General features: G+C 35.9%; 1 protein-coding gene across 1 annotated transcript in view; it reads left to right on the forward strand.

Annotated features, from left to right (window-relative positions):
- Positions 1 to 15,376, forward strand: part of LOC150081707 (protein strawberry notch homolog 1-like) — a 438,163-nt gene that overhangs the window by 175,892 nt on the left and 246,895 nt on the right. The window contains exon 10 of the mRNA XM_090378817.1: positions 3,515 to 3,660. Coding sequence (XP_090234943.1) covers positions 3,515 to 3,660 — 146 coding nt within the window. The remainder of the gene's footprint in view (positions 1 to 3,514; positions 3,661 to 15,376) is intronic.

Consider the following 15,376-nt stretch of genomic DNA (forward strand, 5'->3'; position numbering starts at 1 on the left):
TCTTTCCCTTTGAATATGATTTCTGCTGATTTATTGATTAGTGTTACCCCAGTGTTTTCCAGCCTGCATTCCATGACACAACAAAACATTTTTTTTTTTTCTTTTTTTTCAATAAACACCAGTCCCATTAACAGTGATGGGAGATACTGTTATGCCTATAACAAATGTATACTACATATATTAAGCACAAGGTACATACCATTGTATTTAAAAAAATAGTTGTATTTACTTATAATTTAAATTTATAGTTTTGAATAAATTTAATTTTAAAAAAATTGGCATTTATAGTTTAATATTTTTTGTGGTTCGTAGTCTCTACCTCACATATAAAAGTGTTTCATAGCTGAAAAAAATATTACAAAACATTTTGTTCCCCACCAATAGGATGAATAGGGCCTTAAATCCATTACATTGGTTTAAATCAGGAGTTCTCAACCAGGGGGGAATTTCCTGCCGGGGGAATTTTAGGGTTTCTGGGGAGGGCTCAAACTGTTGGAATATTGATCATTCTACAGATTGTACAAAATCTACAGGACATCATACTTTATTGGATTTACTGGAAAGGGGGAATAACATTCTGTCATATGGTGAAAAGGGCACATGGGGCAAAAAAGGTTGAGAACCACTGGCCTAAACCATATGCCTTAAAGCTGGATGCTTTCGTCAACCTTTTTTGCCCCATGTGCCCTTTTCACCATATGACAGAATGTTATTCCCCCTTTCCAGAAAGCCTGATGTCAAAAATTTCCACTGAAAAAAAATTTATACTTCAACAAACCATATACCTTCCAACCGGTTGGAAGGTATATGGTTTAGGCCAATGAGTGGAGTTAAGGTCCTTTCACCAGTTCTTATGAACTTTCAGGGAAAGCATGTTGTAGGTGTTCTCTGAAATTTTTACTGAGAGAGAGAGATGATTTTATAATTTGTCATACTTGTTTTTGTTTTTTAATGAATGAAGTCGGATAACAAGGGAAAAATTCTAGGATGAGGGTGTTGAGACTGTCTAGGGTATTAGTTCTCAAAGTGGGCTCACCAAGAGGATGGATGTATTATTCTTTTTGATTTCTAAGGATTATGTGGAAAGTTTAAATTTAGGGGGAAAAAAAAAAAATTGTGTGTGTGTCGAGCACGCAATAGCGGTAGTTAAGTGAAACTTTTTTGGAATCTTTCAAAACATTTATTATTTCAATGTTACAGTGGTTTAATATTTTACAATTGTTTTACAAGTTTATTACAAAGTTTTTATAGATCTCTCATTTGTACTCAGTGGAGGTGGTTTCGGTGGTTGCATTGCACATATACGTGCTCTAATATGCCTTAGAACGCTCCCTATTAGTCCTCGGCATGTTGAAGTATAAATTTTTTTTCAGTGGAAATTTTTGACATCAGGCTTTCTGGAAAGGGGGAATAACATTCTGTCATATGGTGAAAAGGGCACATGGGGCAAAAAAGGTTGACGAAAGAAATATTTTGGTTTTTAAAATTTTTAAATCAGACTGCTAGAAGCTGCGATATAGTGATTTAAAATGTAAACGTGACGCGTGCAAGTTACACCATGGCTGCACTGTAGGGTAGGGCTATTGATTGTATCATGTGTCGCTGCTACATATGGTGCAGCATCACTCATGCCTAGTACAGAGTGGTACAATGGTGGGAGGGGTGTTGAATCATTTCATGTCACATTTTCGTGGGGATTTTTGACGCAAATTACTCCCATGTGAAAACTGCCTGGGGCGTACCTAAAGAAGTTTCACTTCAAAAAAAGTTTGCTAAACTAATTTACTGGCCAAAAATTGAAAGGCTGGTTGTGATGACTCAACTCTTTCAGAGCAAGATAGATCTTTCATTGGATACTTTAAGATCTGCCTTTTAGGGGCAGCTGTCATAAAAGCATGCAGTGAAGTGCACAAAATGTGATAAATGCTTGATACCCCATCATCCCCCACATTGATGCCCCCCCCACATTGATGCCCCCCACATTGATGCCCCCCACATCCCAGATATAGTTTCCAATGTAGGGTGATTTTAGTTCATATATGTTATAGCTGAAAATGCTTGCATATTTTGCTGGTTTGCACATTTATAGCCTTGAATGAAAACAGTTGGAAAATGTTCAAACTGTTTATTCTTGTTTTATGAGAATTTTTGGCACATCAGCTACTTAGACCATAGTCCACCAGTTCTTATGATATTTAATTTGTGCTGTTGTGTTGGGTGTCATATTTGTACAGAGTAGAATGTCTGAAATCTGACTGTGCTTCTGATGGAAAAAAACCCTTATCAATAACTCAAATGCAGGTGTTTCTACATTTGAACGGCATTGTAAGTTCTGCGCAAAGGTGTACGATTTGCAAGATCTTTTTCTGACTTGGGAGTGGCATATTTTCAAATTCCAAGTGGTTCTTCAAGTTCAGTTATATTAAACAAATTAAACAATATTTAATTTAACACTTTCAAAAACTCCATTAGTAGTTTGTATCTATACATGCACCCTACCATTAATATCCAGACACATGCAGATAACCTTTATTTACAGGAAAACTAATAATGTTTTCTGAAACCTTTAGCCTTTATGATAGCCTGACAGTCTGCTGCACTCTCTGCCAGTTTTTTTTTTGTAAACGTTTGCTGATATTTTATGCCATTCAGCCTACAAAGTAGTGACCAGTTCAGTTCTGTTTTTTTGGGCAATCTCTCCTCAAATGTACCAAATGATCCAATTCATCCCAGAGGTTCTCTGTAGAATTAAGGTCAGGGCTCTGTGCTGACCAGACTAACTTTTTGATGCTCATGTCCTCAAACAAGTTTGTCACAATGCAAGCAGCAACACAGTTTGTCTTGCTATTACGGGTACGGCCCTCTCCAACGCATGCTGCTACAAACATAGGTGATCTACATCCTTCCGAAAATGAGGTCTCCAGACCTGTACGCAGTACTCAAGGCGTGGCCTGACCATTGCCTTATACAGAGGGACAAAACCCCATGACCTGCCCTTTTATTTTATTTTTATTTATTTTATTTTATTTTATAGATGATATTTATGGATATCATCTATAAAAGTTTTTCGAGGTAAGATCCGGTTTACTTTGGCATGGAAAAAAAGCTCATTATACCAATGTAGAATTGTCATCATTACAAGAGAGCCTACAGTGAAATAACTTCTAGTAAACTACTTCCATGGGTTAAAACTTTCATTTGTAATTTAATACTTAATAAGATTTCTTTCAATTTTTCCCTCGTATTTTTTGTTTTTTAACAGTGCTCAGCACACACAATTATCAAGACTTGATCATTGCCCAGTAGTTACCATATAGAACAGGTTATTTCACATGACATATGTTTGAATTTTCATTTAAAAATGTATTACTAATAATATATTAATTATTTATTCCAGAAATGTTTGAAATTCTATACTTTAGTGAAATTTTACTGATTTTAAACACAACATGAGTTAGCAGTAAACTATTCTATTCTGTTTTTATATAAATTTTATTTGTTTATATTTTTTCAGGTGCCTCGGAACCAAGGAACATGGCTTACATGACAAGACTTGGGCTTTGGGGTGAAGGAACAACATTTCGTGAATTTACTGATTTCATTTCTGTGGTGGAAAAGAGAGGAGTTGGCGCAATGGAACTGGTAGCTATGGACATGAAGGTGAGTTATTCATCTATATTTATTTGATCCCCCCCTTCTTATACACCAATGAGCCAAAACATTATGACCACCTACCTAATGTGATGTTGGTCCTTCACATGCAGCAAAACCCAGGCTCACATCTGATGAATATAGGCTTGGTACACCCAGAATTCTGAGCTGGATATCATCATTTTTCTCTTTTTTGGTGATTCCCTTCTACTTCTAACTCTCTCTCTCTCTCTCTCTCTCTCTCTCTCTCTCTCTCTCTCTCTCTCTCTCTCTCTCTCAGGGTAACTCGGAATTTTTTTTTTTGGTTGGTGCAGCATAAGCCTCAGGCTTCCTTGTACTATGTGGCTAGTAATAATAATAAATAGCTCAAACCTTGCGATGCATGGACTCTACAAGATTTCTAAATGCGTCTTGTTGTATCTGGTAAACACATAACCAGCAAATCCTTTAACTCCTGTAAGGTTCGTGGTTGAGACAACAGATCGGAGTTACTGTTCCAACACAAACAACAGATGCTCTATGGGATTGATGTCTGTGGAATTTGGAGGCCAGGGCAATACCTGGAAGTCTTCCTCATGTTCCGCGAATTAGTCTCGAACAATCCTGGCGGTGTGGCATGGTGTATTATCCTGCTGAAAGAAGGCACTACCAGAGGGGAAGACCGCTGCCATGAAAGGTTGTACCTGGTCGGCAATGATGTTTATGTAGGTGGTGTAGACATCAGAGTGCCCAGCACATGGATGACTGGCCCCAGGGTATCCCAGCAGAACATCGTCCAAAGCATGACACCACAGGCTTGTTTTCATCCCATGGTCCATCCAGGTGCCATCACTTCCCCAGCTAAACGGCGCACACATACCCAGCCATCCACATGGTACAACAGGAAACATGATTCATCGGACCAGACGACTTTCTTCCAATCACTCAATGTCCAGTTTCGATGCTCGTGTGCCCATTGTAGGTGCTGTCGCCAATGAACGTGGTTAGCATGGGCACTCTGAGTGGCCTGTAGCTACGCAGCCCCATTTTTAGCAGGGTTCGACGTACTATGTGTTGTGACACGTTACTCCTGCCACCAGCATTTCAATTACCGGTTAGTTGCGCCACAGTCGCCTTTCTGTTGCCACGTACCATCCGGGAGAGCCTTCACTCACCTCAAGCATCAGTGAGCCGTGGTCACCGATGCCTCACTGGTGGTTCGTGGGTTTCCCCTCCTCGGACCACTTTCAGTAGGTACTAACGATGGCTGACCGTGAGCATCCCACCAGCTGTGCCATTTCGGTTACGCTCTGACCCAGTTGTCTGGCCATTACAATTTGGCCTTTGTCGAACTTGCTTAAGTCTGCGACCTTTCCCATCTGAAGAACAAGAGTAATACTGATTAATGGAGCTTAGTATCAGGTGTTTTTTATACATTGTCCCGACCTGCGCCGCGGCATAGTTCACCTGCAGTTGCTTCAATTTGCATAAAAACGTTATGTCATAATGTTTTGGATCATCGGTTTATTTATGGTGCTAAAATTTAAGGAGTGGTAGGATCTTGATATTCTTTATGTACAATTTTTTACGTATTTTTACTTTATGGGATATTCTTATGTACTTCTTTATTACAAGAAAATCTTAATTTATGAAATTGTAATGTTGTGTAAAATATGAGATGTGTGTTCCATATTCATTGTATTTTTTCCATGTTCAGCAGTGTACCCTCTGGTATTTCTCTTTGATTAGAAACATCTGAGAGGATGCTGCACTCTGTGTCCTTGCAGATGTTTACATTTACTCTCCCTGTCCTGATCACAGTTATCCTTGAATTATAACAGCAAACCTTTAGAAGCTGCTTGAATATTTCAAGTTTATGTGCCACCAAAATTAAAATAAAAATCTCAATACCATGCTGTTACTGGTCAATGTTGAAGCATCATCATGGTATTATGTTAACTACCTAAATCTCACATTGTAACAATCATCAGAATAGTACCTGAGGAGTACATTGTTTGTTTCTCTAAAATGTGTTCTTGTAAAATAGTGATTCTTACATTCAGTAGATAGTATTTTCCTTCAGGATGGCATTCATTCCTTCCTGTCATTCATTACTTTACCAACTTGTGTTGATCTCAACAGATAATAACTGTGATAGCAATGAATTGTTTGGAGATTACACATATTATTTAGTAAAATACTACATTACAAATGGTATTTAAAAGTCAATAACCCTCATATATACTTCTACAAAACTCTGTAGTAAATATCTCTTTAAAAAAATTTCTAAAAAAAATTCCAAAATAAACTACGGAAGAAAATGTAGAAATTCAGTGTAGTGTTAATTGTTTGGGATTCTAGTAGGTAAATGAAAAACAAGTTATAAGATAATTACTAATACAAAAGTACTATTACTAATAGTTCAGTATTGCATAGGAACCATACAAGTAGGAAAAATGAAAGCCCGTTTAGAATCACCAAGGAAATTTATAAATATGATCTTTATTGTAAGGTGCAAAAGTAACAAACCCTTCAAGGCACTAAGCCAGGGGTTACTCATTGAAAAGTCAGATTGGAAAAAGTACAATTTCAAGGGGAAAAAAAAAAAAAAAAAAAGACAGTGATGGAGTAGAATTTGAAAGAAAAAATATCAAAAATCTCAATGATGACAAATTAATTTGACAGTTTAAAGCAAAAAGAACCACCTTTAAAGCAGAAAGAACTGTAGAAGAAATTGTTAGGCAAAGTGATGAGCAGTGGACAAGGAAATTGTCAGTTTTGGATTCTGTCAATAAAATTAAATGAACATAGCAGATTAGAACTGGGACCATGTGAAATGAATTAGTTCATTTTACAGATTGGGCAGAGATTTAAATAGCAAGGTAGTAGATTATAATTACCTCTATGAGACACAAGGATCTTTTGAAAGGTTTGTGGCTTGAGTATGAAGGGTTTATTTGAGGAGTCTGGTAACATGTTATTTTTTACCATAGTCCCCTTTGGAGTCAATACACTTTTGCCACCAGTGCTGCAATGTTTTGATTCCAGCTGTGAAGAGCATTTCTCTTGAACCTCCAGGAATGCATCAGTTGCAGTAGTGATGTCACTGTCGGTAGGAAAATGGATGCTAGCTGGGTATTTTTATTTTTCAAATTAGGAAATAGGTGAAAGTGCGATGGTGCTAGATCTAGTAAATATTGGGTGATGGTTGAAGATCTTAAAGCTGCACTGCAGCTTATTGTCATTGCTAGGGATGTGCTGCTACAACGCAGCACATCCCTAGCAATGACAGGGTACATTGTTCTAGTGGAACATATCTTCTTTGCTGAGTTTTCCTCACCATATTTCCTTGATATTCTCACACAACTGCCTCACAAGGTCGGCGTAATATGTCCCTATGACGGCCTGGCCTTTCTGAAGGAATCTAGTAGAAACATTCCATCAGTATTCCAAAAAAAACTGATGCCATCACCTTGAAAGCAGAAGGAATTGACTTGGCTTTCTTTGGAGGAGGAGAAGGAGAAGGGCTGTGTTTCGATTGTTTGGATTGCTCCTTTGTCTCTGGCTAAAAGTGAGACCCACGTCTCATTCATGGTCACAATCTTTGCAAGGAAATTGCTGGATCTACTTGAAAACGATGCAAATGTTCACTTGACTTGACAATTCTTGGATGTTTTTGGTCTGCTGTCAACAACGTTTGGATCCAAAGTTGTTGATGGCACCTTTTCATTAGCAAGAACTTCTGTATTATGTGGTGCACACATTTGGATGAGATGCCTATAATGCTGGTAATGTACTGAACTGTCACTCATTGATCACTCCTCACCAAACCATGCACATTATCAACAACTTCTGGAGTGATGGACATTGCAGATCTTCTGCAGCATGTTTAAATTCTGCTGCCCACTTCTTAACCATGGAATGGGAAGCAGCATTCTCCTCCAGTGTTATAACCATATCCTTGTGAATTGCCTTTGGCATTAATCCCTTTTTTTTCCCCCCTCAAATAGTGACCGATTTTCTCCATCTTTCCTCATTCACACAACTTTGATGACTTCAGGACCTGTAACTAAAAAAAAAATATATATATATATTGAAGCCGCATGAAACATGGTGGGTTATTATTTGAAGTGCTATACATTAAGGACAGAAATTTTTAACACTGTGCCACTACTCTTTTATACTCAGGCCACAAACTTTTCAAACCCCCTCATATTGTAGCAAAATCTGAATAGGAATGTACACCTAACAGCAATGGTAAAAGGCTACTAGAATTTTGTACAAACCATGCACTCCTAATTACAAACGCAAGGGTAAACTTGACTGTCTTTGTTGAAACAAAATTTTAGAAAAAAGGTCAGAGGTAGTAGTAGTAGTGGCATGTGATGCAAGAAAGCATGTGTATGAGCTTATGCAGCATCAGCCAAAAAAAAAAAAAAAAAAAAACGCACCATTCCCTCCAAATGCCTGTCCAGTTCCTCCTTAAATTTATTCAACCTATCAACTTCCACAACAACAGATGGAAGTTTGTTCCAGCAATTAACCACCCGCTGGCTAAAGGCAAATTTCCGCACATCTATTCTACATCCGTCTTTTCTTAATTTGAATTTATGCCCCCTTAGGTTCGTAATCTGAACAAGTGGAAGGATCCCATTAGAATTCAGCGTGCTCAACCCATTCAAGGCCTTATAAGGTTTACATGTTAGGAGCATAATAGAAACAAGAAAAGCATATTTAATTGTAGAATTGTACAAAAGGATCCTAAATACCTAGGTTGAAGATACATTGAGGATTTGAGATTGGAAATGACTATCTTGGATTGGGCAAACAAAATATGATAATTAGTACCAAAAATGGACAAAAATCAAAAATATCTCAGATTTGTCAAAACTATTAAATATAGAAATCTGCTCGAAAGTGAAATGGAATTCCTCAGTCTAACATGATTTTAGATGAAGAATGTTAAAAATTTAAGAGAGGTACGTTGGAGAGACAGGAAATACAGAATTCTTTAGTGATACCAATAATGTGCAGTCACTTAGGAAAAATAAAAAAAATATTTTGGGGAATGAAACTAATAAATCTTTAATTGAATATAAAGAAAAGAAGTGCAAGCAGGCTAAAATATGTGCAAAAGAGGCTAAAGATTTTGGGAAAAATATAGAAAACAACAATCAGGAAGGTGAAAAATCATAACTAATGTAATCAAAAATGATTAGTATATGAAGTTACTAAAATAGGAGAAAAGGATATTTTAGATTTCATTGATTTATTAAATGAAGAAGAAAAGATTGTAATAAGAGAAATTTTGATACTGTCTGTTATCAAGAAAGCATGTGTATATGAAATGCTACCTGAAATTCCAAACTCTGGAGGGAAAAATAGTGTCACAGTGGTCATATTACATTAGGAGTGTTTTCTGAAGGATAGATTCCAAAAGACTGGAGCAAGGCATTAATTTTACCAACATGTAAAAAGGAAAATTTAGGAAAAGTCAGATTTAGCTAAATTACAGAGTCAGTTCTTAGCATGCCAAGTAAAATATATGCAAGTGTCATGAATATTGTAGAATGTAAACCACAAGGAAGAACAATTTGGTTTCTGGTTTTTGGCCAAAAAGGGGATGCCAGGATCAAATATTTGCACTAAGGCATATTATATAAAATTCATTGGATCATAAGAACTTTTTAGTATTTATTGGTCTTTAAAGAGCATAAAACAAAATATATAGATGCACTTTTAAACTTTAGATAAATATGGAATCAAGAATAATCTTTTAAGGGGAATAAAAAAAAAAAAATTTATAAAAATAGTAACTCTGCATTGAGAATAAAAAAAGCATTAGAAAATGGTTTAAAGTTAAATTATGAGCAAAGCAGAGCTGTAGCTTATTGCCACTTCTTTTTATAATTTTCATGGACCATTCAACAAAAGAATGTAAGTTATTGAAAATTTATTGTGGAAGATGTAAAAATTATTGTATGTAGATGATACTCTGTAGTTAAATAAATATTAGTATGCAAGATCAACAATTTATGGATAAATTAGATCAGTAGTTCCCAAACTACTGATATCTATGGACCCTTTCAAAAATCAAAAAAAAAAAAAAAACGTTCAAGGGCTCTTTCAAAAAAAAAAAAAAAAAGTTTGCAGGCCCCTATATATATATATATATATATATATAGGGGCCTGCAAACTTTTTTTTTATAAGTTTATATGTTTAATAATATATATATATATATATATATATATATATATAACCTTAATTTTTTTTGTAAATATGATACCAACTTGATAAATTGGAGAATTTAGAATATAAGTATTAGGGGTGAAAACTATACCCATTAGGTCAAATGGCCAAGTATTTTGGTAACCTGAGTTGGACTTCTTTGTTGTACCCTATAAATAAACACATAGAATATAATAAAAAATAAAATAAAATAGTAAAAATTAAAATGATGTAGCTAATTATAGATATATGGATACATTGAATATAACGTTAACTAGGGCTAGCTCCACTCAATATATCCAATCAATAATTAGCTGAGGCTTATCTGTTTCTGTTTGCCAGTTTTTTCTATGTTCAAATATACTGTGAATTTACTGCGAATATATTATTATTATCAATTTAGTTGAATTACTTTAATATACATTAAATTTATCAGAAAACTGGCAGAATAACCGCTAGCCCAACAGATAGCAGTGAAAATTAATAAAAATAATGGAAGCGAATCAAGAATAATAAATGTGAGTACCAACTATTTAATTTTGTAGTGAAAAGGAAAGGCTTATGCCTAAAATTAAGGCAAAGAGAAATAAGGATAGTAATAGACCTCAATCTCCCTCGTATTGCTCTAATAGATTTGAGGTTTAAAAATTTAGAGTTAGCAAGCAGAAAGCAAAAGCATAGAAACAGCATATTATATAGATACTTGGGATTTACCGGGAGCGTAAATCCCAAGTATCTATAGATTGACGTGATTTGATTGTACAGTGAACCAATTGTAGGGGGGGTGCACATTGTATTTTTAACTATTTACGTGAAACTTCGGATAATTGGGGCAGCCGCTTAATCTGACCAAAATGCACTAGTCCCGATGTGTCCCAAATAACCGGAATCGACTGTGTATATATATATATACACAAATTCAATAGTTATAGTATAAGATGGTATCTATCACGACAGTCAAAAATTCAAAAACAAAATTGGTAGTGAATATCTGCAACATACAAAGGACCCAATCAGCCTCTATATAAAGCAAAGCTAATAATAATCATAATAATTCCATATGTACAAAATCTAAAATACCAAATTTTACCAGTTATTATCGAATAAGGCTTACATTGAAAGGCACGTCATCATGGGGCTAATGCCTCTCAATATATGCCATCAATAACAACCAGAACTATCTGTTTATGCTAGTTATATGCCAGCCTAACCTATTTATGTTATACTAAATAATGTATAAATCATAAGTTAAGTTGAAATTTGAGTTGATATAAGTTAACTGAAATTACGTTACGTCTGGAATTATTATGATTATTATTAGCTTTGCTTTATATAGAGACTGATTGGGTCCTTTGTATGTTGCAGATATTCACTGCCAATTTTGTTTTTGAATTTTAAACTGTTGTGAGATAGGTACCATTTTCTGTTATATCTATTGAATTTGTCTATTCTCAGGCAATTTTAATGTCTAATCATTTCTGATGTCATTGATCAAGGCCAATAATGGTCAGGGAATCGCCGCAAAGGCGAGTCGATCGAAAGATCAGTCTGCCACCCAATCGAAATGCAGCGATTCCCTGACCATTATTGGCCTTGTGGTCCTCTTTGAGATGGGGCGTAATGGTCAGCCTATTTTTGGTTTATATTTGTTTTATTTTATTGTAGTGGTTTACATCTCTGTTAGCGATATATCACGTAAATTTGGACCTGGTACCCATCAGAGGGGGCACCGTTAAATTTATTTAATTGGCTTTCGAAATTTAATCAATTTTATTATCCTTACATTTAGATGTTCTAAATTATCTTAGAGAGTTTCTGCTGCAATATTTATTCTTGTTACCCCCCCTTCCCGTGGTTTATCATTATGTTTAATTTTGGTTATTTTTGCTCTTGTCTTGCCATGCTGCTGGCATTATTTTTAATTCCTATTCTAATTTATTTCTATGGTTATATTTCAAGCATCATGTAGAGGAATATGCTTTTTGCTGCCTCTGATGTTTACCATACCTTTTTATTTTTATTATGAAAGATTCAGTTTCCAGTTATTTTAAACGTTATTCAAACACACACACACACACACACACACACACACTGGTGTTCAAAGAAAGTACATCACCCCTTAAAATTGTGATTGTCGTCTGAATAACATAAGTATATGGCAATATTTCTTATAGATTGCATTAGAAAGACGTGTAGGTGATGACGTAATATTGCATCAGCTGTTACTTTCAGCTATATAAGCACACTCTGCAAGGGTTGCAGTCATTCCTTGCTTGTGCCAGGATGGCGAGTTACATGCAGTTGACCCCACGAAGAAAGAGTGCTAGTGTTGCTTTACGTGAGGAAGGATGTTCTTCCTGTCATATTGCTTACAGTGTCTTGTAATCAGTCGACGGTGAGTAGATTTCTTTCCAAACTCAAGAATACTGGTTCTGCTGGTGGGAAAAAAAGAAACCGGATGCAAACGAGTCTCTATGCCAAAACAGGACCGCATTTTGAAGTGCTTGTGCCTTAAAAACCATAAAGCTTCTTCATCTGAGCTGAAAAGAGAATGGGAAGAACAAGCAGAAGTGGTAGCAAGTGCAGTAACAGTCAGAAGATGCCTCTTCAAAAATGGACTTATAGCCCGTCGTCCTAAGCCCCTCCTCACACAAAAAATGAAAAGGGCTAGATTAATTTGGTGTAAGCAGCATGTCAAATGGATCCCTGAGCAGTGGAAGTCAGTTATTATTTTCTCGAATGAGAAGAAATTCAACCAGCATAGCTCTGATGGGAGGCAAACGATTTGCCATAGACGTAGTGAAGAATACCATCCAAACTGTATGGTGTGTACAGTGAAATTCCCTACCAGCCAAATGATATGGGGATGCATTTTGTATTACGTAGTAGGTCACCTGCAGTTTAGAAAAGGTTCCATAAATGCCAATGGATACCTGGCTATATTGGAAGGAAAATTTCTGCCAACCATTAGAGACCGTTTCAACCTGCCAAGTAACTGCATCTTTTAGGATGCTCTGCTCCTTTTCATCGGGAAAAAAGTGTAAGTAGGCACTTTTGTAGTTACCTTAGCTTCATTTCTGCATTAGAGGTTCGACAGTAATGTGTTTACATTTTGTTATGGGTTAAAAAATGGTTGGAAAAATGGTCCATTACAACTGATAGCTGGCCAGGAAACAGCTTGGACCTGAATCCTATAGAGAACTGTTGGCATCGTGTGGAATCTGGAGTGGCCAGAAAGAAACCAAAAACCCTTCAGGAAGCCATAATTTGTGTGTGGGACCATGAACTATCAGTTGATTATCTTCAGAAATTGATCTCGTCAATGCCTTGACGGTGTGCTGCTGTCATCAATGCCAGAGGTGGTTCAACTAAATATTAGTTTGCACCTGGTGAACTTTTCGTTTTGTCTTCCATTTCAAATGATAAACTGAAGCAAACTGAGGGCTTCTGATAACATTTCAGCCATAATTGTCGTGTTTACCGAAACTGTTGTATAAAGGTTGCAAATGCTCATTTTGGAATACAGGCATACCTCGAATAACGAATAGGATGCGTTCCACGAAATTACTTCGTTAAGCGAAACTTCGTTTTCAGAGGTAAAAATACTATGGCCAAAATAGGGATACGTTCCTATGTAAAGAAAATGAAAAGCTTTTTTTTCGAACAAAGAAAAGTTTTATTAAATAAACAGTCAACTTACATACAAAGTGAAATCACATTTTAAAATATGAGTCTAAAGTTGATTGCTTATGCTTTTTTTCTCTTTCATTTAACAATTGCCTATAGGAGTTATTGCATTTAACACTGATCGCTTAACAATAACACTTCTTCCTAAATCAGGATCATTTTCACTAAAAAAATTTAAAACGTTTTCAATGTCATTTAAGCACCTTTTTAAATCTTTGGTTGTTAACACTTTTTCGGCAGGAACTTCTTTAACTTCGTCTTCATTATCTTTGTCTTCGTTGCTAACAAGGTTTTCTAAATCTTCCACTGAAAAACCATCATTTTCTGCATTCAATAAATTTCTAACATCCTCTTCATCGACATTTTCGAAACCTATTGATTGAGCCATCTGGATAACTTCATTTCTAATTTCTTGAGGTTGGATGTTATTTTCTTCTTCTAGTACAACTTCTGGCCATATTTTGCGCCAAACTTCATTTAAGCATTTCTTAGTGACTTCTTTCCAAGAACTATCAATGTTTTCAATTGCGTTTTTAATGGTGTAGTTTTTCCAAAAAGTTTTAACTGTCATTTCCTCTTTATCCTCTAGTTCAGTTAAACTGCTTAATGTTCGACGCAGATAATAAGCTTTAAATGATGCTATTACTCCCCGATCCAATGGTTGAATCAGGGAAGTTGTTTTTTCTGGAAGAAACACAACTTTGACAGGAATGCATGTGTCCAACGTGTTAAGATCAGTAGGATGTCCCGGAGCATTGTCTAACAACAAAAGAGCTTTTTCTTCAAAGTTGTTTTTTTTTGACAATACCGTTTTACTTCAGGACAAAAGTGGTTAACAAACCAATCAGTAAATAACTCCTTGGTAACCCACGCTTTTCTATTTGCTTTCCATATTACAGGTAAATTCATTTTTATGTTACCTTTTAAAGCCCTCTGATTTTCTGAATGGTAAACTAATAACAATTTTAATTTATAATCGCCAGAAGCATTTGATCCAAAGAGTAACGTTAAACGGTCTTTGGCTGCTTTGAACCCAGCAGCTGATTTTTCTTCAGTAGAAATGAAGCTTTTTGTTGGTAGCCGTTTCCAGAACAAACCGCTTTCGTCAACATTGAACACCAAATTTGGAAAATTTTCACGTTCAATTATTTCCTTTAGTTTTTCTGGAAACTTATTTGCAGCTTCTCCTGTTAAAGCGCCTCCGTAGCCAGGTGGGAAGGAGCAGCAGTGCATATCATATGCTTCTTGATTAGACCAGGGTTCGAGCCCGTCACCACCAAATACGGCAGATGCGGAAAGGTCAGGGAATGACCACCGCATATCCCGGAGCAATATGGCCTTAGTTGCTAATGCTCCTAAAAACCAATTAACAACAACAACAACATCTCCTGTTAATGTTACACTATGAATTCTGGCCCGTTTTTTAAATTTCTCGAACCAACCACGAGAAGCCCCAAAGGTTTCCGTAATTTCTTGAGTTTGTTTAGATTTCAGGTGATTAAACTGGAGTATTTTTTTTATGTTAAATGGGGCTTGAAATTGCCGACTTCGTTATATCGAAGCTTCGTTATCAGAGGTAACGTTAACCGAGGTATGCCTGTATTTTGAGAGCACCTGTCAAACAAGTACCTAGTTTTGCCTTACTGTTAATAAATATCTTTTGTTTATATTTCTATTTGTGATGCTAGTCATTAATGTAATATACCATTGCGAAAAAAGATTAGAAATGTGAAATTCCTATGTGATGCACTTACAATTTCAATTTCATCTTGTCATATGGAATTACAAGAATATGAAATGGGTCAAATTGCATAATTTCTGTTTCTGTTT

Source organism: Mastigoproctus giganteus, chromosome 8, assembly GCF_048544385.1.
Source record: "Mastigoproctus giganteus isolate SK-2022 chromosome 8, ASM4854438v1, whole genome shotgun sequence".
NCBI lineage: Eukaryota > Metazoa > Arthropoda > Arachnida > Uropygi > Thelyphonidae > Mastigoproctus > Mastigoproctus giganteus.